At 43.2% G+C, this 25,889-nt stretch overlaps 1 protein-coding gene across 6 annotated transcripts in view; it reads left to right on the top strand.

Annotated features, from left to right (window-relative positions):
* The window catches only part of VHL (von Hippel-Lindau tumor suppressor), an 89,808-nt gene that overhangs the window by 45,627 nt on the left and 18,292 nt on the right, over positions 1 to 25,889 (top strand). For 4 of the 6 annotated variants that reach the window (XM_057506800.1, XM_057506788.1, XM_057506805.1 and 1 more), the window contains 5 exons: positions 11,228 to 11,374; positions 16,240 to 16,331; positions 17,848 to 18,042; positions 18,125 to 18,189; positions 24,496 to 24,610. In XM_057506800.1, coding sequence (XP_057362783.1) covers positions 11,228 to 11,374; positions 16,240 to 16,331; positions 17,848 to 18,042; positions 18,125 to 18,189; positions 24,496 to 24,610 — 614 coding nt within the window. Of the gene's footprint in view, positions 1 to 11,227; positions 11,375 to 16,239; positions 16,332 to 17,847; positions 18,043 to 18,124; positions 18,190 to 22,339; positions 22,650 to 24,495; positions 24,611 to 25,889 lie in introns of those variants that run through there. The other 2 variants (XM_057506798.1, XM_057506809.1) reach the window with 2 other exon arrangements.

The following is a 25,889-nucleotide window of genomic DNA, read 5'->3' as shown; positions in this document are numbered from 1 at the left end:
ACTTGAGCTTCCATTCAAAGGATGACTGAGCCAACTGAAGTATGGGAATGTGTAAAGACCTAGTGCTGGGAAGGAGCCATGTTTGAGGAGCCAAGGAGAGGCCATGGTGGGTGTGTGGTGGCTGAGACTGGGGAGAGGGCTGGGTCAGGCCACACAGGGCCACAATGGCCTGGTCAAGAGTTTGCTTTATCTGGGAGCAAAGGAAAGGTTGTAGAGGGCTTCTACCTGGGGAGTACCCCTTGTCTGGCTGCCACGTGGAATGGGGGCCTTTGAGGCTCCAGGTGTCAACCGAGTAGGAGAGAAAAGAAGCTTCTGGAAACTGAAAAGATTTGGGAAGTGTCCAAGGTTTTATTTTCCCATCTGCTGCTACTGTCTTCCTGGAGATTTACGTTTTGTAATTTTCACACAGTCTGGTTTTGGTTGTGCAATCTTGACAGTTTCTAACTTTTGGTTTGGCATCTCAGCCAAAGTCATTTCCTTCCTGGAGCCAAGCTCTCACTGGGTGGGGAATTTTTGGCTCCTCCCAAAGTGAAACGGAAGAGAATGACCTCTTTCTCTCCCAAAGAGGCTGAGCTGTCCCAGGTTCCAGACAGGACACGTGTATTTGCTCTCTTGGAAGGTTTTCCAATATCTGCCACTTTCTACCCACCAGGGAACAACAAAACATGGATAGGATTCAGATTCTGGGGCCACTAGAGGTTTGCCCCTGGAGGTGGCAGTGTGTTGGGCCAAGAGCCGAGGCCAGGAGTCAGCGGGCTTGGGTGCTAGTCATAACTTGTATTTACCACTTAATATGTGTCAGGCAAGCATCATATGTCACAAATCTTGTTATCCTCATTTTACAAATGAGGAAACTGAGGCTCAGCAGTTAGGTGACATGCCCAGTACCACATAGCTAGTAAGTAATGGGCTGTGATGGGAACTCAGGACTGCGTGGCCTTCACCCGTGCTGAGGTGGGTCACCAGGTGGCACCATGTCTCATGTTCCCCCTCTGAGGAATAGTATAGACATTGCCTTGTCTACTTTCTTGTATACTGGGAAGCTACAAAACATGAGAGGTAGTGGGATTTTTTTTTAAGTTATTGCCGTGTGGCTCAGGACAGGTCACCTGACTTTGCTGCCACACATTAGTTATTCCACTGGGAAAATTTAGTCACTATGGGTTTCTTGGGAGTAGAGAATGAACAGAGGGGTATGTGCAGTGCATCTACATCAGCCTGCAGTTTTTTAGAGAGGGCGGGGAGGCGCCAGGATGAAAGAAACTGTCGTTTATTGAGCTGCTCTGTACTGAGCTGCTGTAACTAGGCTCGCTTGGGTTGCAGATTTTGGACATGTCTGAGGTCATCTGTTACTCAGGCTAGGTGAGGTTATGTCGCATCACAGGTAAACCCGGAGATTTCAGTTGTTCAGCACAACAGAGATTGATTTCTCACAGTCCAGCGCTGCCTCCTGCATTCTTCCAGCCAGCTCTGTCGTCTGGAGCACATGGCTCCCAGGGTCCCTGTGGCAAGGGAGGAGAGGGCTGGAAGAGCGCACTAGCTCTTTATAGCCTTGTCAAGGAAGTGATGATAGCATTTCCACTTAAAATTCATTGTCCAGAGCCAGTCACTTCATCCTGGCCATGAGAGCATGAGAGGGAGCAAATGACTATTTGGTAAGCACTGCCTCAGCTGTAGGTTCCCTCGCTTTCGAGGGGTTTATGATAAGATTCTACCTAACCACAGCCCATGAAGTCTCATGGCCCATGGTCTAAGCCTGTCCCAGCTCATTCACTCATTTCTGCCACTTTCCCCTCATTTAATTGAATATAGCCACTAGGGTCATCCATTTGAAGAGACACCAAACTATTTTCTGCCTCAGTTTCTACCTTTGCATATGCTATCCCTTCCCCTTAGAATGCTGGTCTCCCCCAAACTTGCCTTGCATTCTTCCCAGGTTAATGTTTCTCATCTTTTGGGTCTCTGCTTAAATGGCACCTGCCTACAGAAGCCTGCCTGGTTCCCCATAGACAAAAGTCTGTCAGGTACCCCTTCCTCTCTCAAGTTTGTTTTCATCGCAGAACTCTGCCCAGTGTTCTATTAGATGTTTCATATTAACTCGCTTAATGTCAGGATTATGTGAGTTTTGATAATGGGTAGCATCCACAATCCCTAACACAATGAATAAATAAATGAGGAAGGATGAGTCATTTTAGCAGCAGGTGGAGTACAGGTCCAGCAGAGAAGCAGAGCTAAAGCGATTAGGAAGACAGGTCATGTCCTCAGATCTGCCTGATTTCACGTCTAGCTTGAATTGGAGTTTTGAGTGGGGGGTGTGTATGTGTGTGTGTGTGTGTGTGTTTACTCTGGATGCTCAGGTGGGTGGAGGCCAGAGATTAGTAGGAAAAGGGACAATGAGGGCCCAGAAAGCTAAATTTGTCCCTGATACAGCTAGTGGGCACCAGTGTTCCTCAGTTATGGCTCAGTCACTTCCATTTGTTCTATAAGGATCCGTTTCAGCCACATGACTCAGCTGAAGAATAAAAACAAATATACAAATATTACATCACTGTTTAACTTGAGGTCTGTGAAAGGTGGGGGGATTTCCAGAGTGTGCTTACTGAGGAAAGACCTTATTGGCAGCTAGAGTCCCCTCTGCTCAAGAGGGCGGCTCTGAACTCGCCAGTCTCTTAAAAGTTCCTGGGCAGCGGGGAAGGAGACCCCAGGTCCTTCTGCCAAGGGCCTGCCATGCATAAGCCTTTCAGCTGAAGGAAGTGGGGAATACATAAGCTACAAGTAAGAGCTACTCTAGGTTTTACTTTACAGAGAGAGAGTACCTGGGCCTTTTCCCAGAGCCATATCTGAATTAAAATAGGCCTGACCTAGAGTTAGGGGTGATGACAGTAACAGTAGTAAGTGTGCTGCAGTGCTGTACATACAACATTTGGCTTCGCGGTATAAGTGATTCATGCTCGCTAGAGTCGGGGACATCCTGAAATTCAAAGCAGAAAGAATAAGAAATTGGGCCCATCACTGCTTGTGAACGATGAAGGGGACAACAGAGAAACACCTCTGCTCCCCTGCCTGCTGTCCTCCTGTGCCTGAAACTCAGTCCTCATCAGTCTGTGGTGGTTCTCAACCTCACCTAGGGAATTCTCAAAAACACCCAGACTCTGATGGAATTGGTCTGAAAACCAGTAATCTCAACTCCGTAGTGCCCACAATCATCAAAGTTGTGACTTTGATCCCTGATACTCCCTCCCCATCCCTGGGGTTCCCGGCAGTGAGAGGAACCCGAGCTGCCTGTGCTGTGTGTGACAAGGCTGGCTGCCACCAGCACAGGCACGCAGAAGGTGTCCCACTTCTCTAACCATGCTCTCTGTTACTCTGCCTATGGCCACTGTGTTTTGAGTCCTTGCCACTGCCCACGACAGTCACACTTACCATTAGAGAATTGAAAATGGTGAGAACAGCTGTCAACCCCAGATGGATAGCTCTTTCCACAGAGACCCTAAGTTGGGTATCAGAGGTTCTTTCTCTGTGTTTTTCAGGCTGGACAGAGGCTGACCATTTGCACAATCTGGCCTGTGGCCAGCTGCTTTACATATCTTGTCCCACTGAGTCCTGGGATAGTGTTGGGACAGAGGTATTAGAATTAGTTTGATGCTGGAAGATGCAAATGAAGCCAAGAGGCTTGAGAAATTTGCCCGGGGCACAGAGCTAGGAATGTTAGAGACTGGGTCTGGAAATAAGCATCCCCATGCTTACTCTGGGTTCTACTCTTTGGTCATACTTTGCAGATTTGGATTTCATGATCCTGTAGAACCAACTTTACGTGAGGAATCTTTTTAAGAAAATAATCCCAGGGCAGAAAGTGCGGCCTGGAAGTTTGAGGCTGCCTCCTACATATCCCCCTACATATCCAGGGGGACATATCATGGGAATGATACAACTGGCTCACTTCCCAGTCTTGGCCTTCATAGACTGGAAACTCAGGAGTGATTTAAAATTTGTCACAATCCTTTTTCATGAACACTTGGCCTCCTTTGCCCCATCCTGTTCTCGATGTTCTATTTTTATCTCAACAGTACTGTGGTATATCAGCCTGAAAAAGTGGGTGTCAAATCTGCTCACCTGCCAGGGATCAGGTTTCCAGGTACTCTGGGCAGAGAGGCCACATGTTTTCCCTCTTCTGGTTTTAATGGGAAGAAAAGAGGCAAGCAAAGTCCTGCTCTGCAGCTTCTAACTTGGATCAGGCATCAGCAATTTAAGAGCAGAGACGAAGATGTTTAATTTAGTGTTTATACATCTTACTTATTGTCTTAGTCTGAAAGACAGCTGAAAACCCACAGCATGCTGAGAAAGGAGTTTCACAGGAAACTGAAACTTCTCATCAGATTGTCACTGTGGGCCCAACAAGGGGCTCTGCCAGCTGACCTCTGTGACTGGAGATGGCCCTCGAAGTGTGACTGGGTGGGAGGGTGGGTGTCAGCCTGGAAGGTACTGCCCATCTCAGTCGCAGGCTGTAGACCCTGCCAGTGTCCAGGATGGGTTTTCCCTCCCGGCGAGTGCTCCCCAAGTCCTCAGTGCTTGCTCGTGACCCAGGGTGTCTGCTCTAGGCCACTGCATGTCACTTTGAAAGAAGAAGAAAAAGAAAAACTGGACTCTCTCCAGGATGAGCACATAATGAAGCCTTTTGTAGCTTTCCTGGGTGGAGGCCATAGAGGTCAGCCACAAATGGGCTGGTGGCCTCAATATTCCTGCCAAATATGTTCTGACGGAGAGGCACAGATCTGTGCGGAAAGGGAAGCAAAAAGTCACTGGGAGCAGGACACCAGAGTTAGGCCGGGACAATCGCCTTCACCTCCGTTTGACAGTGAGGAAACCGAGGCTTGCCCGGGCCTCAGACGGGAAAGGTGCTGCTTTTTTGGGGGCCGCAGGTGGGACTTTAGGCAGCCGATGACTCACCTTCTACTGTGGCCTGGTGTCTGCGGGAAATTGCAGCCTGGGGTCGCCTTCACCAGCAGGCCCAGCCAGCCCAGCGTGAGGGGACTGCTTCTGCCCTCTGCAGGAGTGGCAGCTCCATCCCGGCTCCCTCGTGAATCAGTGTTTACCACTGTCCTTGTTCACTGCCGTCAGTTTGTACAAGAGCCTGTGTGTTCTCTCCCCAGCCTGGCCCGTGGAAGGTAGTGGTATTACATCAGACAGGGACCAGTGACTCCAAGAGTCCTGCCTGCATGGCAGCTGTTGGGGGGAACCCCTGGCTCCCAGTTTGGGCCACAGGGGTCTCAGCTTGATGGGAGTTGGGGTGGTAGCCACATGGTCCATGGATGCCTCCTGAGGTGGTTGAGGACCCCAGGTGGGGGGAATGAAACGTGTGTCATCTGGGGCCCCCACTGTGGGGTACAAATCCTCCACACCTTGGTTCTGAGGGGGGGACCCCACCTTCCTGCCTTGATGCTCCCGCCTTTCACTTTCTGCCCCGGGCAGGTGTCCTCATCAGCCTGAGCCTCCTTTCCTTGCTGCTTTCATGGCTGTGGTGAGGGTATTGTAGTGACATTAACAAGGGCACAGCTTAGACAGTCCCAGGCAAAAACCAGAAGGGAGCAGGATCTGAAACTAGTGATCGCCTGCTTGCTAATGTGGGTCAGATGGATTCCCCAGGGCAAAGGGCTGCTCACTCTCATTATTTTAGCTAGTTTGTTCAGTGATTTTTTTTCCTTAAGAAACATACTTCCCTATGTAACTGATGCATGATCATTGTTGAAAAATTCTGCAGTGTGAATAAGCTGAGAAACAAAGCCCATAGTATCAAATCATTGATAATCACACCACCTAGAAATAATCACTAACATTTTGTTTATCTCTTCAGGCTCTTTTTCTCTTCATAAGTAGATGCCTTCTATACTTTTACAAGCATTTTACAAAAAACTAGTAACATTTATGTGTCCTCTGTCACTCAGCAATATATTAGCACCTTTTCATGTCAGTGGGTGCACACATACATCTTTTTAGTTTCTATTAAAGTGAAAAAAAATACACAAGTTAAAAAACTTAAATGGGTAGTCAAATTCACAAAGACAAAAAGTCGAATGGGGGTTGCGAGGATCTGGGGGAATGGGTGGGGTGTTAGTGTTTAATGGGGACGGAGTTTCAGCTTGGGAAAATGAAAAAGTTGTGGAGATGGTGGTGGGGATGGTTGCACAATGTGAATATACTTAATGCCATGGAGCAGTAAACTTAAAAATGGTTAAGGTGGTAAATGTTGTGTGTTTCACAAATAAGAAAAATAAATAATAAAAATTAAAAAAATGTATAAAAAATCAGAGTTGTGTTAAATGAAAACTAAAATACTCTGATCTTACTCCCTTTACATTCAGCATGTGGCTGTAGAAGATATAACCAACATTTAAAAAATACAGTAACAGCAGCAATGAAATTACCATGTTTTGAGCTAAGCAGTTTACACACACGGTCTGCCTTTGTCCTCATGAAAGTTGTCCAAAGTCAACACAGCTGGGAAGTGATGGAGCTACTTTTATCAGATAGTTTTATTTAGAAGAATAATATACCAGTTTCAGTAAGGGAAAAACTCCCCTATGACCCACCCATTCAGCCTTGTTTCTTTTGTGCTCTCCCTCTAGCCTTTCTTCACTTGTTCCCTCCCTTCTGTCCTTCCTTTCTGCTGGTGGCACCTCTGGGGCCTGCCATCTACAAAAAATGGGAGTGGGAAATACAAACAATTATTAGAGAATACTATGAAAATCTACATGCTAACGAACTGGATAACCTAGAAGAAATGGACAGCTTCCTAGAAAAATACAATGTTCCAAGAATGACCCAGGAAGAAACAGAAGATCTAAACAGACCAATTGCCAGCAATGAAATTGAATTGATAGTCAAAAACCTACCCAACAACAAAACCCCTGGACCAGATGGATTCACTGTGGAATATTATCAGACATTTAGAGAAGACATAATACCCATTCTCCTTAAAGTCTTCCAAAAAATAGAAGAGGAGTGAATACTTCCAAACTCATTCTATGAACCCAGTATCACTCTAATACCAAAAGCAAGCAAAGAACCCACCAAAAAAGAAAACTACAGACCAATATCCATGATGAACATAGATGCAAAAATACTCAACAAAATATTAGCCAACCAAATTCAAAAATACATTAGGAGGATCATACACCATGATCTAGTGGGATTCATCTCAGGGATGCACGGATGGTACAACATTCGAAAATCCATCAACATCATCTACCACATCAACAAAAAGGACAAAAACCACATGACCATCTCCATAGATGCTGAAAAAGCATTTGAAAAAATTCAACATCCATTCATGGTAAAAACTCTCAATAAAATGGGTATAGAGGGCAAGTACCTCAACATAATAAAGGCCATATATGACAAACCCACAGCCAACATCATACTTAACAGTGAGAACTGAAAGCTTTTCCTCTAAGATCGGGAACAAGACAAGGATACCCACTCTCCCCACTTTTATTCAACATAGTACTGGAGAGCCTAGCCACGGCAATCAGACCACCCAAAGAAATAAAAGGCATCCAGATTGGTAAGGAAGAAATCAAACTGTCACTGTTTGTAGATGACATGATATTGTACACAAAATCCTGAAGAAACCACTCCAAAACTACTAGATCTAATATCGGAATTCAGCAAAGTTGCAGGATACAGAATTAATACACAGAAATCTGTTGCATTCCTATACACTAATGATGAACTAGCAGAAAGAGAAATCAGGAAAACAATTCCATTCACAATTGCATCAAAAAGAATAAAATACCTAGGAATAAACCTAACCAAGGAAGTGAAAGACCTGTACCCCAAAAACTACAAGACATTCTTAAGAGAAATTAAAGAGGACACAAACAAATGGAAACTCATCCCGTGCTCTTGCCTAGGAAGAATTAATATTGTCAAAATGGCCATCCTGCCTAAAGCAATCTACAGATTCAATTGAATCCCTATCAAAATACCAACAGCATTCTTCAACAAACTGGAACAAATAGTTCTAAAATTCATATGGAACCACCGAAGACCCCAACTAGCCAAAGCAATACTGAGAAGGAAGAATAAAGCAGGGGCGATCTTGCTTCCCTTGCCACAGTAATCAAGACAATTTGGTTCTGGCACAAGAACAGACCCATAGACCAGTGAAACAGAATAGAGAGTCTAGATATTACTAGATATTAACCCAAACATATATGGTCAATTAATGTACGATAAAGGAGCCATGGATATACAATGGGGAAATGACAGTCTCTTCAACAGCTGGTATTAGCAAAACTGGACAGCTACATGTCAGAGAATGAAACTGGATTACTGTCTAACCCCATACACAAAATTAAACTTGAAATGGATCAAAGAACTGAATGTAAGTCATGAAACCATAAAACTCTTAGAAGGAAACATAGGCAAAACTCCTTGAATATAAACATGAACAACTTCTTCATGAACATATCTCCACAGACAAGGGAAACAAAAACAAAAATGAACAAGCTAAAAAGCTTTTGTACAGCAAAGGATACCATCAGTAGAACAAAAAGGCATCCTACAGTATGGGAGAATATATTCATAAATGAGATATACGATAAGGGGTGACATCCAAAATATACAAAGAGCTCACACACCTCAACAAACAAAAAGCAAATAATCCAAAAAAAAAATGGGCAGAGGATCTGAACAGACACTTCTCCAAAGAAGAAATTCATATGGCCAATAGGCACATGAAAAGATTCTGCACATTGCTAATTACCAGAGAACTGCAAATTAAAACCACAATGAGATATCACCTCACACCAGTTAGCATGGCCACCATCCAAAAGACAAACAACAACAAATGTTGGCAAGGAACCCTCCTACACTGCTGGTGGGAATGTAAATTAGTTCAACCATTGTGGAAAGCAGTATGGAGGTTCATCAAAAAACTAAAAATAAGAATGCCATTTGACCCAGGAATTCCACTCTTAGGAATTTACCCTAAGAATGCAGGAGCCCAGTTTGAAAAAGACATATGCACCCATATGTTTATCGCAGCACTATTTACAATAGCCAAGAAATGGAAGCAGCCTAAGTGTCCATCAGTAGATGAATGGATAAGGAAGATGTGGTACATATACACAGTGGAATATTATTCAGCCATAAGAAGAAAACAAATCCTACCATTTGCAACAACATGGATGGAGCTAGAGGGTATTATGCTCAGTGAAATAAGCCAGGTGGAGAAAGACAAGTATCAAATGATTTCACTAGTCTGTGGAGTCTAAGAACAAAGAAAAAACTGAAGGAACAAAACAGCAGCAGACTCACAGAACCCAAGAATAGACTAACAGTTACCAAAGGGAAAGGGTTTGGGGAGGATGGGTGGGAAGGGAGGGATAAGGGGCATTATGATTAGCACACATAATGTGGGGGAGCATGGGGAAGGCAGTATAGTACAGAGAAGACAAGTAGTGATTCTCTAGCATTTTACTACGCTGATGGACAGTGACTGTAATGGGGTATGTGGTGGGGACTTGATAATGGGGGGAATCTGGTAACCACGAAGTTGCTCATGTAAGTGTATATTAATGACACCAGAAAAAAAAATGGAAGTGGGGACTGGGATGGGGGTAGGGAGAGCGGAGCATGGCAGTTGTGTTTGAGTAGTTCTGCCCCAGCCAGCTGAGAGGGGACAGGCAAACGAGCCCCAGGCGTGAATCTTATCACCTGTTGCCTGGGGACAAATCGTGTCACCTATCGAAACCTCAGTGTGCTTAAAAATAAAATGCGGGTAATTCTGTTAACCACCAGAGATTGTCTGGGAAATCAAATACATCTGCATAGTGCCGTACAAGCGTTGTGCCATACATTTAGGCATTGTTAATATTGTGTTAGTCCCAAAATGGGGATTTGAAAAGGTTGGCCCTATGGTAATGATCACTTTTGTTTAGAGAGAGTGAAGATTTATTTACCAGTTGTAATATGTGTCACCACAGACTCACAGGCCGGAGTCGTCCCAGCCCTGCCTGTTGCACATGTGAGAGTAAGCACTTTAGTGGCGGCCTTCCCTGGGACTCCAGTGACCCCATTTTTGCGATTCTCAAATATGTACCACCCCAAACTGCCAGAGGGTGAAGAGCCTTGAATGCAGGGCTGTGGAATTGGGATTTGATCTGGGAGGCAATGGGGAGGTACAAGGATTCCAATGAAGAGTGTGTACTTTATCTGGACAATGGGAAGTCATTTAAGCAGGAAAGTGATGAGACCATATCTTATTTTAGTAAGAAGTGGTGGGGGAGGGTTCTGGAAGCCTCCTGAGCTGGATGCCGTGGCCATCCTGAAGAGATAAAGCTGCACAGCAGTGGAGGCGGGGAGAGGAAGCTGTCTGACAGCAGATTCTCAGAAGCTGGGTGGAAGCCAGTGTAAATACACCCTCACAGCACCTCGGGGGTTTCCCAAACTGTGCAAAGGGGAAGTAGTTACCCTTAAGAAGGCAGGTAGCCTGAGGGCTTCTTTGGCTTGTGCTGCTGGCCCAGGCTGTGTGATCTTGGGCAAGCCAGTGAACCTGCTCAGGCCTGTCTCCTCATCTGCAACACACAGTGTGGAGGCCTGGTGAGGATTTGATGTATGCAAAGCTGGGCCTGGCACGGTTGGCACTCAGTTGACGTAGCTGCTATTTTCAGGGTTCTCATCTATAAACCAGGGAAGGATGCACATGTTTCTACTGCTTGGGAAGGGGAAGCTGTACAACTGCCAGATTTCATATTTTGGGGCTCGATTAGGGACTTAATGGATAGGTATCTTTAACTTCCTTGGGTGCTCAGGGAAATGTGTCATCTGCAGAGCCCTCTCACATGTGTGCCCTCATTTCTACCCTCCTAGCAGCCCTGTGAGTTAGGGAAGAAGATATTACTATCATCTCCACTTTATAGGTGAGGAAACAGGCTCAGAGAAGGTAAGTGATTTGTTAAAAGTCACACAGCAGGTAGGATTGGAAGCCAGTAGTGCCTGACTCAGAATGTCAGAACTGGACCAACCACAGGAGATTGTCATTCCAACCACTACATTTTACAAATGGGGAGGCTGAGGCCCAAAGAGGGAAAGAACTTGCCTGGGCATACTGTGAATGCAAGGCAGAGCCTCGACTGGAACCCAGGTCTCTGAATTCTTGACTCAGCCTCTTGATGGCTAGCCCACTTCACTGAATAACAGTAACTTTCTTTCCATGTCATTTCAGGGAAACCAGTTCCTAAAATTGAGTGTTCTATCCCAGACTTCCCAGGTGTCATGAAGCCAGAAAGGCCCTTGGCAGCTTCTCTGAGAAACACTGAAGATGGATGTGCAAAGGAGCAGCCCACAAGGCCAGCTGCTTCTTTAGGCCCAGGTATTTTAGATCAAATTTTTTAATGTAAAGGAAATTTATTTTATGTGTATTTATGAGGATATTCAGCTCAGCATATAGCAGCAAAAAATTGGAAACAACAGGGATGGTAGAATTAAGGGCAGTAATAACAATACAATATAGACCCTTAAACATGGGGGTTAGGGTCACAGGCGCCCCCCACACAGTCAAAAATCTGCATATAATTTTTGACTCCATGGTAACTTAACTACTAATAGCCTACTATTGATTTTATGGTAGTAAATGATAAAGTAGACTAGTATCTTTACATAAATTTTACACATTCACGACATTACTTTTATTAATTTTTTCAATATTTCAACCTATGTGGTTTGTCTGTAAATCTTTTCAAATTGTTGCAAATCTTCAAAAAAACTTTTCCAATATATTTATTGAAAAAAAGTTTGTGGCATCTTACTACACTGATACATACACTGACTGCAATGGGGTATGGGTGGGGACTTGATAATATGGGTGAAAGTAGTGACCAGATTGTTTTTCATGTGAAATGTTCATAAGAGTGTAAATCAATGATATCTTAATAAAAAAAAATATCTGTGTGTAAGTGGACCTGTGTTGTTCAAGGGTCCATTGTATTATTAACAATGATGTAGATATATGTACATACATGGAACACATGCTTATGATATATTGAGTTTAAAAAGCTGAAAGTCAAATAACAAAAGAATATATATAATTTATTACCATTTTTATAAAGAGAAAAAAAATTCTGTAATTGAGGGCTTTCTTTGTCCCATATACTGTTCTAAGTACCTTGAAGATGTTGACTTATTTAATCTTCGGTTAGGCATATGAGTTAGGTATTGTGATTATCCCCATTTCACAGATAAGGAAACTGAAGCATAGAGAGCTTAAACAGCCTGCCAAAGTCAGCATCAGCTGAGAGAAGCATGCACAGGCTTTGCAGTAGACAGATTAATATTTGCATCCGGTCTATGTCACTTGCGAGCAGAATTATTAGCCTCTCTGCACCTCAGTTTCTTCATCTAAAAAATGGGCATAATAATAGAAACTTTGTCATGTTGTGGAATGGAATCAGACACCTCAGTATCACCACCATTAAATGTGAGCAGATATTAGGAACATTCCAGACATCCCAGATAGGTTGATTCTGGAAATTTAATTCTAGGTCCAGGAGTCTAAATTATTTCCTGTAGCTAAGATAAAAGCAACAAGTGCAGAACTCTGATCTTTTAAAGATAAGGGGCAGTGGTCCTACAGCAGATGTGACACTGGCTTATGGCCAGAGAGAAAAATGATAATAAAATAGGGAAATTCTAGGGGAGTGCTGGTCAATATGGAGGAGGTTACATGTGTAGCAGCTTCTTCTGGTGTTTCTTATCTCAGCTGCTGTAAAAACACGCATCATATGTCTTTGCCAGCCTTTACTCCCTTCACTTTCTGAATGGCCCTTGGGAGCACATGTGCCCCAGCAGGTCAAGACGATCAACACACACACACACACACACACACACACACACACACACACACAGGTCAAGACGATCAACACACACACACACACACACACACACAGGTCAAGACGATCAACACACACACACACACACACACACACACACACACACACACACACAGGGACAGGAAGTCAGCTGTCTAGCTTTGCCCAAACTGCAAATAAGAGAGTAACCATTAATTTCATCAAATAACCCCAAACCTATTTTCTCCTGGGAAAACCCCAAGTTGCCATTGTTCAAAGTTCAAGTTGTTGGATAATCTTGTAAGAGTGGAGAATGAGGAGGCAGGGTGGCTGGGGAGGACACAGACAGGGGACTGTGGGCACTGAGCTTCCCTCAGTGCCCCAGTGACTCACCCTGACAGCCTGAGAGCTGGTGGCTCTAGTCGTCCACTTTGATAGCTGGGGAGAGATGCAGAACCTGCCAAAGCTTCCTGGTGAAGCATGGTGGGGGACTAGGATTCAGCTCATGTGGGCTGCCCCAGAACCCATACCTTAACGCCTGTGAACACTGACCCCCTGAAGTGGGGAAGAGACAAGGAAGAGGAAAATACCTGAGCAGGTAAGCCACAGGCAGGTTCTGAGCACGTCATGAAAGAATTCTCAAAGCTAGAATTCAGATAGAAAAGGCTTTGAGTCACTGAAATAACTGTCACAAAGCTATAGGAGAGGCCATTGGACTATCAGTCAGAATCTATTTACTCTTCTCCTACACATAGTTTTACCAACCTTGATTCTCCCTAAGCACCAGAGACTGACCTCTGTGCTTTATAACTGTCATCTCTTATTTAATTTGGACAAGAACTCTACAAGAAATGGTAATTTCCTTTTTATATTTGAGAGAGCTCAAAGAAATGAAGCCCAGCCACACCAATAGTCAAATCTTTAGTAATGATAGAGCCAGGACTTTAACCCAGTTCTGTCCGATACCAGGAAAGGAGATGGGCGAGCTGTAGAGGCAGACCCATTGCCAGCCGCAGGGTGTGATATAGAAACCCCCAGTTAAATACAGCACTGTGGCATGGTCTGTAGCTCTGTCTACATTTTTACAACTCCGGATGAGATTTGGTGCATTGTGCTTGGGAAAGCAGACATTCTGGAAATATTTCTGTAGAAATTTTTTTTTTTTAAGTAGAAGCTTTGACACACAAAGGGTTAACTCTTAGTGATCTGGAAATGACATTTGTGTAGTCATTGATCCTGCCCCAGTCCTTCCAGGAGTATTTACAAAGCAAAGCCCAGTTCTATCAGATCTGTCAGCCTTGTGGTATTGGCCCAAACCCCATTCCTTTTTTTCCCAAAACCACAGGGATAAATAGACTCAGCCAGTCCTCCAACTAGTAGCCCTCATATGTCACAAGAGTAAACTCAGATATACCCTCCAGCACCAGAGGCCCAGTACAGCACACAGAGCCAACTCCTGGCATCAAGCCAGACCAGAAATCATGGCTTATGTGAGGCCAGTGCTGCCCTGGGATTCCCTGGGCAAAGGGAGAGGAAAGGGAACTAAGTGTGCCGTGAGGGCCCTGCCCTAAGTCCAGTGTGGGTTGGGGGCCAGAATAGGGGGAGTGGGCAGAGACAGGGCAGAGTAGGGCAGAATTCAGAGTAGGAAAGAAAGTGGGTTGGTCTGGAGCAGTGGTTCCCGAGTGTGGCGCCTGGTTCCAGTGGAACCTGAGAACATGGATGTTAAAAAGAAAACAACAACAAAAAATCCCATGTGTAAAAAAACTAGGGATTTCAAGGCTAAATACACAATATGTGAATTAAAGTGGTTTGAAAGAAAAACACCAAGTAACTCATAATTAGGCAGCACAGAGACATGGCCAACAACCAAGGAGATGGATGAACGTGACCGCAGTTTGGAGGACACAGGCCAAGGATACTGGGCTGAGGCCAAGAGAAGGCCTGGTCTGCAGTGCATTCTCATGGAAGCAGCAGACCCAGGGAGAGAGGCTTAGTGGGGGCTCTTGTCTCAGGCTCTGTGGGGATGACAGAGCCTCGGCTTCGTATTAGATGAGTTTTATTAGCTGTCTGCATTAATAGTTGAGCAAGGCTGATTCTAGTTTCATCATGGTGCTGTCTTTAGTCTTCTGAATTAATTTTCTTTATGGCCAAAGTTCCAGATTAATCACTCATTTCCTGATGTTGTAAACCAGAAAAACCCGAAACAGGTGGATTTGGCCATCCACCCCGGGGTCAAGGGCAGATTCTCCCTGGAGGGCCTGCCCCAGATACTCAGAGACCATCCTTGGAGTGGGGCCAGTTGGGTAATTCCAGATGGTGACATCTGCAGCTTCTGGCTTCTGGCTAAGGCCTGCCTCCACCTGGATCCGCGCACAGCCCATCTAATCCCTGCCTGCACCCTCTCTAGTCCGGCAGACTCTGGACTATCATGTTAGTCTTCTGGTTCATCATCATGTGGCACCTGGTGAAGAAATGTCACCTCTTAAACCTGAATTTTACCTGGTGCTAAAGTGATCTTTGAGTCTTCTCTCTCCTGAATCTTATTCATTCACTAAGGAATTAAGAACAGGGACTCTAGAGCCCCTGACTGTGCCCTTGGAAAGGCTGCTTAACCTCTCTCAGCCGTAGGCTCACCATCTGTAAGGGGATGACAGGGGTCCCTGTCTCCTAGGGTTGTGGTGGGGGTTAAATGAGTTAACAAAAGGAGCTCTCAGAACAGTGCCAGGCGTGTCAGTGTTTGGTAATTAAACATGCCCAGAGTGTCTTCTGCACACCTAGGCTTCCCTCCTCCACATGGGCCAGGCTCACTGCCTCAATGCCCAGGGACCTCATATCCACTTGTTGAAATGTTTCCCCATCTTTCAGGCCCAGGTCAAATGCTCCTTCCTCTGTGAAACCTTCCTTTATCTCCCGACCTGCTTTGGTGGCCTCTCCTGCCTCTCACCTTGGAGACTAGCTATTGCCATCCTTACAACAGTGGAGGTTTCCAGAAGTTAGACTCCATAACTAATTCACCTCTGTGACCTTCACTGCTGTTTGTGTGGGACGTGGGCCAGTGTAGGGGTTAGAAGTCACGTGGATCTCCATTGAAGCTTGGTTCTGCCACTTCATAGCTGTGTGACCCTGGGCAAGTGGCCACCTCCTGTGCTTCTGTTTCCAAGGGGGATCATATATAGGACCACCCCATAGGGCTGTCATAAATATTCAGAGTCTTAACTCTTGAGGAGCATGTAGGCTGGTGACTGGGGGGTATTAGGAAATGGCAGCCTTCATTGTCCACAATGAGTGTTTGTGGAGTTGGATGGCATACTGGCTTGGCCTGGGAACTGGACAGGGACCCCCTCTCGTCTTCCAGCAGGCCCAGGCCTGACCCACAGTCCCTCTTTTCCAGGGCCTGTGCCAGCCAGAGCCAACCTCCTGCTTCCTCCTGGAGATGCCCCTCATCCTTTGAAAACTGACCTTCCTGCTTCATTTGATTCAGAGGTAAATCTTTCCCACCCACAGGGATACCACACAACTTGTGTCTCTCTCTCAGAAATGCAATGTATTTATTTCCTGAGACCAGTTTGGGGGCTCAGGGTCAGGTTGAGAGGCTGAAAGGAGACCCATGGAATTACTCCAACCTTCTAAGACTCTACGGCATGCTGGCTGTTAGTCAAGCTGGGTCAGAGAGTGGGGAGGGGGGCACTTTAATGAATACACTTTTAAAATGAGCTTTTCCATTATTTGTGTTTAGTGAGAGCTGATAATTGGCATCTTCCTCCCCCAAAATATATTGTTTACATTTATAGTAAGTCATTTGTTTACAAATTACCTCACCTCCAACCTATTTCAAACCAGTTACATGTCTGAGTTATCCTGAATTTTCAGTGGCTTGGGTCTGGGGCCTCATGTGACTCTTGTGGGGCTTAGGCGATTTTGCCTTTATTGGCCCTTGCCTTCATTTAAAAAAATAAAATAAAATAAATTTTTGATGATTGCATTGGTATAAAGATTAACAATTCAAGATAGATTAAAATTTAAAACATTTTCTTCAACTCTAAATGTTCCATTTTGTTCTTCTGACTTTAAAATAAATTAAAACATTTTTTTGAATCCCTCAAAATGTCCTGGGCAGGGTGCCTAGAAGAAAGCCAGCACTGCGTGGGTCTGGATAATGAAGCTCCTGCATAAAGGAGACTGTCACTTAGGAGTTTTTTTTTTAAATAACCATTTTCAAAGATGATTTAATAATTAGGAGAATGATCATGGTTTACAGTGTTAAATGAAAACACCAGAAATCAAAACTGCGTGTGGCATGATACCAGTTTTTAAAAATAAATCCTTCTGTATCTAATTGGCAAGAAATACACTAAATTTTAATAGCAGTTAAGTGGATAATGGAATCATGGATGATTTTTTTCCCTCATAATTTTCTAACATGGTGTATTCTAAGAGCATATGTAAATTTAAAAATTTTAATTTATGTTCACCTATTTTTAAGAAGGAAAGTTATTAAAGCAGAGATGCTCTTAATAGGCTAACACAGAACCATGTTTGGTTACGTGAACCTCTGTCCTGTTTTGTAGCATGTATGGGACCAGGGGCACCAGCTTAGCCATTGACCAGCTGTGTCACCTCACCTCAGCAATTTGACCTCCTTGGCGCTCACCTTTGTAAACTGGAAAAAAAAAAAAAAGGAAACAGCAGCCATGTGCCAGGAATATCCATATTTTAGTTAATCTTCAAAGTTACCTTCCAGAGTCTATTGTTTTCTTCATGTTTGCTAATGAGGAAATTGAGGCTCAGACAGGTTAGGTAACTTGCCCAACGTCACAGAGCAAGCTAGAGGTGGAGCTGGGCTTTGAGCTGGCCCTATCCATGTTCTTTTTTACCATTCCTCCCCACTGAATAAGATGAACCCCTGCACCCCTTCAGCTCGGGTGATCTAAGATTCTCTGAGGTAATAGGGAACAGTATTGTCCATATTAATCTCCATCTTTTCTTTCTTCATTTCCAGGATTTTAGAACCTCCATTCCTAAGCAGGAAACACTTTTGAGCCTGGCTGGAGACAACTTTTTCTGGAGTGAGGCAGATGTGGTCCAGGCAACTGATAACTTCAACCAAAACCACAAAATTAGTGAGGGGACCCTTGCTGACATCTACAGAGGGCAAAGGCACGGCATGCCATTTGTCTTCAAGAAGCTCAGAGAGGTGAACACTTCTTGGTTTCTTTTAAGGGCTGGAGGCTGCATGGAGGAGGCTGGATTTTCTGTTTCAATGTCTCTTCCCACAGATGGTCAGCTCAGGTCCAGGAACGACTGAAAAATTCTTCCAGGCAGAGGTACAAATTTGTCGTAGGTAAGCCTCCCCTTTGGAAAATACTTTGTTTAATAATGACAGCTGGCTCTTATAGAGTCCTTTCCTGTGTGCCAGGCATGTTTTAAGCACTCTATAACCATTATGTGGTATATATACTCATTTAATGCTCACAAGAACCTTGTAACATAACTACTGTTATCACATTACTTTACAAAGGGGCAGATTGAGGCCCAGAGAGATCAGGTATCTTGTGCAAGATCACTCAGCTAGTAGTGGCAGAGCTGGAATTTTTTTTGGTATCATTAATTTACAATTACATGAGCAACATTATGGTTACTAGACCCCCCCATCATCAAGTCACCTCCACATACCCCATTAGAGTCACTGTCCATCAGCATAGTAAGATGCTATAGAATCACTACTTGTCTTCTCTGTGTTGTACAAACCCTCCCCGTGCCCCCCCCTACATTATGTGTGCTAATTGTAATGGCCCTTTTCCCCCCTTGTCCCTCCCTTCCCAACCATCCTCCCCAGTCCCTTTCCCTTTGGTAACTGTTAGTCTATTCTTGGGTACTGTGTTTCTGCTGCTGTTTTGTTCCTTCAGTTTTTTTCTTTCTTCTTATACTCCACATATGAGTGAAATCATCTGATACTTGTCTTTTTCCACCTGGCTTATTTCACTGAGCATAATACCCTCTAGCTCCATCCATGTTGTTCCAAATGGTAGGATTTGTTTTCTTCTTATGTCTGAATGAGATTCCAATCTGTATATGTACCACATCTTCTTTATCCATTCATCTACTGATGGACACTTAGTTTGCTTCCATTTCTTGGCTATTGTAAATAGTGCTGTGATAAAATAGGGGTGCATCTGTCTTTTTCAAACTGGGCTGCTGCATTCTTAGAGTAAATTCCTAGGAGTGGAATTTTTAGTTTCTTGAAGAACCTCCATACTGCTTTCCACAATGGTTGAACTAATTTACATTCCCACCAGCAGTGTAGGAGGGTTCCCCTTTCTCCACATCCTCGCCAACATTTGTTGTTGTTTGTCTTTTGTATGGTGGCCATCCTTACTGGTGTGAGGTGATATCTCATTGTGGTTTTAATTTGCATTTCTGTGATGATTAGTGATGTGGAGCATCTTTTCAGGTGCCTATTGGCCATATGAATTTCTTCTTTGGAGAAGTGTCTGTTCAGATCCTCTGCCCATTTTTTAATTGGATTATTTGCTTTTTGTTTGTTGAGGTGTGTGAGCTCTTTATATATTTTGGATGTCAATCCTTTATCAGATATCTCATTTATGAATATATTCTCCCATACTGTAGGATGTCTTTTTGTTCTATTGATGGTGTCCTTTGCTGTACAGAAGCTTTTCATCTTGATATAGTCCCACTTGTTCACTTTTGCTTTTGTTTCCCTTGCCTGGGGAGATATGTTCATGAAGAAGTCACTCATGTTTATGTCCAAGAGATTTTTGCCTATGTTTTTTTCTAGGAGTTTTCTGGTTTCATGACTTACATTCAGGTCTTTGATCCATTTTGAATTTACTTTCGTGTTTGGGATTAGACAGTGATCCAGTTTCATTCTCTTACATGTAGCTGTCCAGTTTTGCCAACACCAGCTGTTGAAGAGACTGTCATTTCCCCATTGTATGTCCATGGCTCCTTTATCGTATATTAATTGACTGTATATATTTGGGTTAATGTCTGGACTCTTTATTCTGTTCCACTGGTCTATGGGTCTTTTCTTGTGCCAGTACCAAAATGTCTTGATTACTGTGGCTTTGTAGTAGAGCTTCAAGTTGGGAAGTGAGATCTCCCCTGCTTTATTCTTCCTTCTCTGAATTGCTTTGGCTATTCGGGGTCTTTGGTGTTTCCATATGAATTTTAGAACTATTTGTTCCAGTTTGTTGAAGAATGCTGTTGGTATTTTGGTAGGGATTGCATTGAATCTGTAGATTGCTTTAGGCAGGATGGCCATTTTGACAATATTAATTCTTCCTAGGCAAGAGCATGGTATGAGTTTCCATTTGTTAGTATCCTCTTTAATTTCTCCTGGAGTGTCTTGTAGTTTTCAGGGTATAGGTCTTTCACTTCCTTGGTTAGGTTTATTCCTAGGTATTTTGTTCTTTTTGATGCAATTGTGAATGGAATTGTTTTCCTGATTTCTCTTTCTGTTAATTCATTGTTAGGGTATAGGAAAGCAACAGATTTCTGTTTATTAATTTTGTATCCTGCAACTTTGCTGAATTCAGATATTAGGTCTAATAGTTTTGGAGTGGATTCTTTAGGGTTTTTTTGTGTACAATATCATGTCTTCTGCAAATAGTGACAGTTTGACTTCTTCTTTACCAATCTGGATGCCTTTTATTTCTTTGTGTGGTCTGATTGCTGTGGCTAGGACCTCCAGTACTATGTTGAATAACAGTGGGGAGAGTGGGCATCCCTGTCTTGTTCCTGATCTTAGGTGAAAGGCTTTCAGCTTCTCGCTGTTAAGTATGATGTTGGCTATGGGTTTGTCGTATATGGCCTTTATTATGTTGAGGTACTTGCCTTCTATACCCATTTTGTTAAGAGTTTTTATCATGAATGGATGTTGAATTTTGTCAAATGCTTTTTCAGCATCTATGGAGATGATCATGGGTTTTTTGTCCTTTTTGTTGATGTGGTAGATGATGTTGATGGATTTTCGAATGTTGTACCATCCTTGCATCCCTGAGATGAATCCCACTTGATCATGGTGCATGATCCTCTTTATGTATTTTTGAATTCAGTTTACTAATATTTTGTTGAGTATTTTTGCATCTATGTTCATCACGGATGTCTGCAGTTTTCTTTTTTGGTGGGTTCTTTGCCTGGTTTTAGTATTAGAGTGATGCTGGCTTCATAGAATGAGTTTGGAAGTATTCCCTCCTCTTCTATTTTTTGGAAAACTTCAAGGAGAATGGGTATTATGTCTTCTCTAAATGTCTGATAAAATTCGGCGGTGAATCCATCTTGCCCAGGGGGTTTGTTCTTGGGTAGTTTTTTGATTACTGCTTCAATTTTGTTGCTGGTAATTGGTCTGTTTAGATTTTGTGTTTCTTCCTTGGTCAGTCTTGGCAGGTTGTATTTTTCTAGGAAGTTGTCCTTTTCTTCTAGGTTTTCCAGCTTGTTAGCATATCGATTTTCATAGAATTCTCTAATAATTCTTTGTATTTCTGTGGGGTCTGTCATGATTTTTCCTTTCTCATTTCTGATTCTGTTTATTTGTGTAGATTCTCTTTTTCTCTTAGTAAGTCTGGCAAGTGGTTTATCTATTTTGTTTATTTTCTCAAAGAACCAGCTCTTTATTTTCATTGATTTTTTCCTGTTGTTTTATTCTTCTCGATTTTATTTATTTCTTCTCTGATCTTTATTATGTCCCTCCTTCTGCTGACTTTGTGCCTCATTTGTTCTTCTTTTTCCAGTTTCAATAATTGTGACTTTAGACTGTTCTTTTGGGGTTGTTCTTCCTTCTTTGAATAGGTCTGGATTGCGATATACTTTCCTCTTAGAACGGCCTTCGCTGCATCCCACAGAAGTTGGGGCTGCAGAGCTGGAATTTGAACCTAGGTTGTTCTGGCTCCATCGGACATGGCTTTTTTCTGTAGCAACTATACACATAGATTAAAGAAGAACTTTGGCTTACTTGGCCCAACTTCTTCCGTCCAGTGGGGAAGAAATCTGTTTCTGCCCCATTTTTTGACATGGGCAGAGACTTACTGATTCCTACATTAACAGCGAAACTATCTTAAAATCATGGTGCTGTAGAGTAGGAGTTGGCAGATGAGGACCCATCGGCTAAGTCTTGGCCCTGCCCATGTTTGTATGGCCTGGGAACAAAAAATGGTTTTAACATTTCTAAATGGTTGAAATAAATCAAAAGAAGAAGAGTATTTCATGACACATGGAAAGTATATGAAATCCACATTTCCCTGACTATAATAAAGTTTTGTTGCAACATAGCCACACTCATTTATTTCTGTATCGTCTTTGGCTGCTTTTGTGGATGGATGATAGTACACACTTGAGTAATTGCAAGAGAGACCACATGGCTTACAGAGTCTAACATATTTGCTATCTAGCCCTTTAAAGAGAATTTTTGCTGACCTCTGGTCTTGAGCAATAAGGGCCTTCAAAAGTCATCCTCAAACCTGCTCATTTTGCAGATGGGGGAGCAGGCTGGGGAGCTGCAGTGAGCCTCCCTATCACAGAGCTGTGTGGGTGCTGGGAGAGAGAAGGGGAAGGACTGTTTGGAGACCTGGAGACTTGTCCTAGCTCTGCAATCATTGACTGATGAATGTAGCCAATGCATTTTGGGCACCTGTTATGTGCTGGACACCAGCAGTCACTCAACCTTGGCAAGTCACTCACTGGGTTTCCTGTGCCAACGTGCAGCCTTGGGCAAGTTGAAGAGTATTTTAAGCAGTAAATTTATAGATAAAAATATAGAAATCACCTATTTTCCATAGCACCATAAATAACTACTGCCATATTATTAGTATTTTGATATCTTTTCTTTATCCTCTTTATTCATACATGTGTATGAATAAACATACACATATACATATATACACATACACACTTAATAAAAAATGGAAATATGATCTCCTTTCCACTTCGTCATAGTATCTTCCTGAGGTCAATAGCTACTCCTTAATTCATTGATTTAGCAAATGTGAGTTGTTAAGACTTTCCTTGGCTTTAGAAAGTGCAGATGTGAAGAGTACATGGCCCCTGCCTTGGGGAAGTTTATGGTCCAGTAGGGAGCCTGAGTGTAAATAATTCTCATGAGTGTGGAAACCGAAGTAGGATGGCCTGGGGGAGTGGAGGAGGGCATAGTTATCAGCAGGAGCCATTACACTGATCCTGGCGAGATTCCATCAGGGGCTGATGGGAAGCAGAGGAGAGGGAATGAAAGGGACATTTTGAAATCTATTTGTGATAGTGAATGGTGGTTAATTTGATGGCAGGGGTAGGGGGGCGGTAAGGACATTTCTAGGAAACCAGATGGATGGTGGTGCCCTTTGCTGAGATAAAAACTGTGGGCGGAGAAGCATGTTTAGAACTTGTTGAGTCTAGGCTGTTCACCTGCAGCATTGCTGTGCAATTAGACGTGCAGGTCCAGAGCTTAGGATGGGACTAAAGATTTGAGATTTGTGAGTGTTGCACATACAGATGGAAGATACCTGGAGATAGTCTATAAAGCAAGATGGCAAGCCCAGCTAGGATACTCAGGTTTCAGACAATGGCCAGGGAGGATACTCTTGGGGATAAAAGCAAAGAAAGGGTGTTTAGAGAGGTAGGAGGAAACTGAGGAGGGAGCAGTGACTTCGAACCCAGCAGAAGAGGATTTGGGGGAAGAAACCTAGTCCTAGGAGTCAAACAGACCTGTGATCTAATCCTGGCTTTACTGCTTGCTAGTTGTGACTTTGGGTAAGTTTCTTAACTTCTAAGCCTCTGTTTCTGTGAGATGGGATGGTTAAGATGTCATATGCAGCAGAGCAGCAAGACAGGATAGCTCAGAGCTCCGTGACTTCAAGCTCCTTGAAAGCAGGCAGTCTTCACCCAAGGCATCACCCAGATCAATGAATATATTTCCCAAATGAGAGAATGAGCTCAGAGAAATTAAAGAATGTCTGTCCATTCAGCCAAGTAGTGGCAGCTGAACTTCCATATCCTGACTTCAGCCTGGTGCCCTTAAAAGGAAAATCTCATAAAATATTTTCAGACCTTAAATCTTTAGTCTTCACAATAAAAATAAATTTCAGCGTCATTTAAAATGTTGGCTACTGCTTTTGAGTGCATAAAATGGAATTTGACATAGTGCTTTACTTGAGTGTAAACTGCTTCTCTCTGAATCTAATTTTATGATTACCTCAGTCATTTTTCATTCTTGTTTATAAATACAAACAGTGTTACACTTTCTTAGCTTCAAATCTTTCTAATATGTAGTACTTGTTATCAGGTACCAATGTACCTGAATGTTTTTGTCACCTCATACAATAAATCATAACATTTTAAAATTTAATATCTGGTAATATACAGATGGATTCTGCTATAAATAATAGATGTTTATGTAAATAGAATCATATTTTTGTGAATTAAAGAATCTGTTTCTTGTTGTTTTTTTTAAAAAAGCAGGCAGTCTTAATCTCTCTATCCTGCTGCTGGGACCTCAGGGGTCAGAGGATTTTGGTACCTGGGAACTTCCTGAAGGCCTAGGGGGCATGGAGAGGGTAGAAGAGGGATGAGATGGGTGAAAGGGGTCTTTGATTATTCCTTCTGTCTGATTCCTTACCCCTGCACTGATGTCTGATTTCAGATGCTGCCACACCAACATCTTACCTCTGCTGGGCCTCTGCACTGGAAAGCAGTTCTACAGCTTCATCTACCCATACATGGCAAATGGTTCTTTACAGGACAAACTCCAGGGTCAGGTAAGCAGCTGGGTCACAAACAGAGAATAGGAATGTAGTACCCAGTTAGAGATCCAAGGATTAAGGACTTAATGGACACCTGGTAGGGAGAGGGGTCATCCTAAGAGGCCCTTCAAGGAGAGAAGTTGGGCTATGATAGATAAGATCTGGCTAAACATCTTTAGGTAAAAACCTTCAAAACTTATTTGACAAGGGGCATTTCATTTAAGTGAAGAGCAAGGCAGAGGTATCCCATAACACTAATTTTATTTAACTAATTTATTTAATTTTGTTCTGGCAGTGCTTGCCAATGCAATAGGACAAGAAAAAGAATTAAGAGATACAGAGTATGGAAAAATGGAGGCAAATTTTAAATAAAAAATGCTACTCTAATATATACCTATCTGCTTGTGCATTTATGGAATATCTCTGGAAGGGTTCAAGAAACAGCTGCCTTGGCTATCTCTGGGGAGGAGAACTAGGTAGCTGGGGCACAGGATGAGAGGGAAACTTCTACTACATACCCTTTTGTACCTTCCACATATTGTGCATTGGGAGTTTAGTACCCATTAAAATTACAGCAAAACTCCTTCCCATAAAATCCTTAAACAGGGTAAAAAAGTTACTCCACAACAGAATTATTGCTTCCCTTAGCAAGGACCAGACAAAACAGTTATTTGTGGTATATAATGATCTCAGCTTTGCTGAGCTCTCACTGTGTGTGAGACATTGTGATAACAGCTTTACACATGTCTCCTTCAGGCCTTGCCACAACCTAAGAGGTCTCCCCCATATTCCAAAAGGAGTCTCTGGCACAAAGAGACAAAGTAACTTGCTCAAAGGAACACAGCTGACAAGTGTCAGGGCTAGACTTTAAATTGAGTTCGTGTGGCTCCAGATTTCAGAATTTTTGAGAAGAAATCTATTAGCAAGTCCAGTTCTTAGAGGATATGGGACCTAAAAGAGGACTTGGAAAGTAAGTTGTGATTTAGCCTGGAGACTCATTCTTAGAACAGCAGTAGGAGCACCCGGGGGAAGGTTGGGAGGCGTTAGCCCACCCACATCGCCATCAGCCCTTGTGAAGTTTCCCTAAATACACACAGTTGGCATTAGCCTCAGGAGCTTGTACAAACATAAGCACTCTAGCTTCTCTCCCTCCTAGAGAAAATTCCAGAGCTGCCACTGTAATAGTCATGATAGCAATTGCTGCTGTTTACTGAGCACTCTCTTTGTGGCAGGCACACTCCTTTGAATCCTTATAATAATCCTAAAGCATAGGGATTAGCATTTTCATTTTATA

Source organism: Manis pentadactyla, chromosome 1, assembly GCF_030020395.1.
Source record: "Manis pentadactyla isolate mManPen7 chromosome 1, mManPen7.hap1, whole genome shotgun sequence".
Taxonomy (NCBI): Eukaryota; Metazoa; Chordata; class Mammalia; order Pholidota; family Manidae; genus Manis; species Manis pentadactyla.
This window is presented reverse-complemented; position numbering and strand designations above follow the sequence as displayed.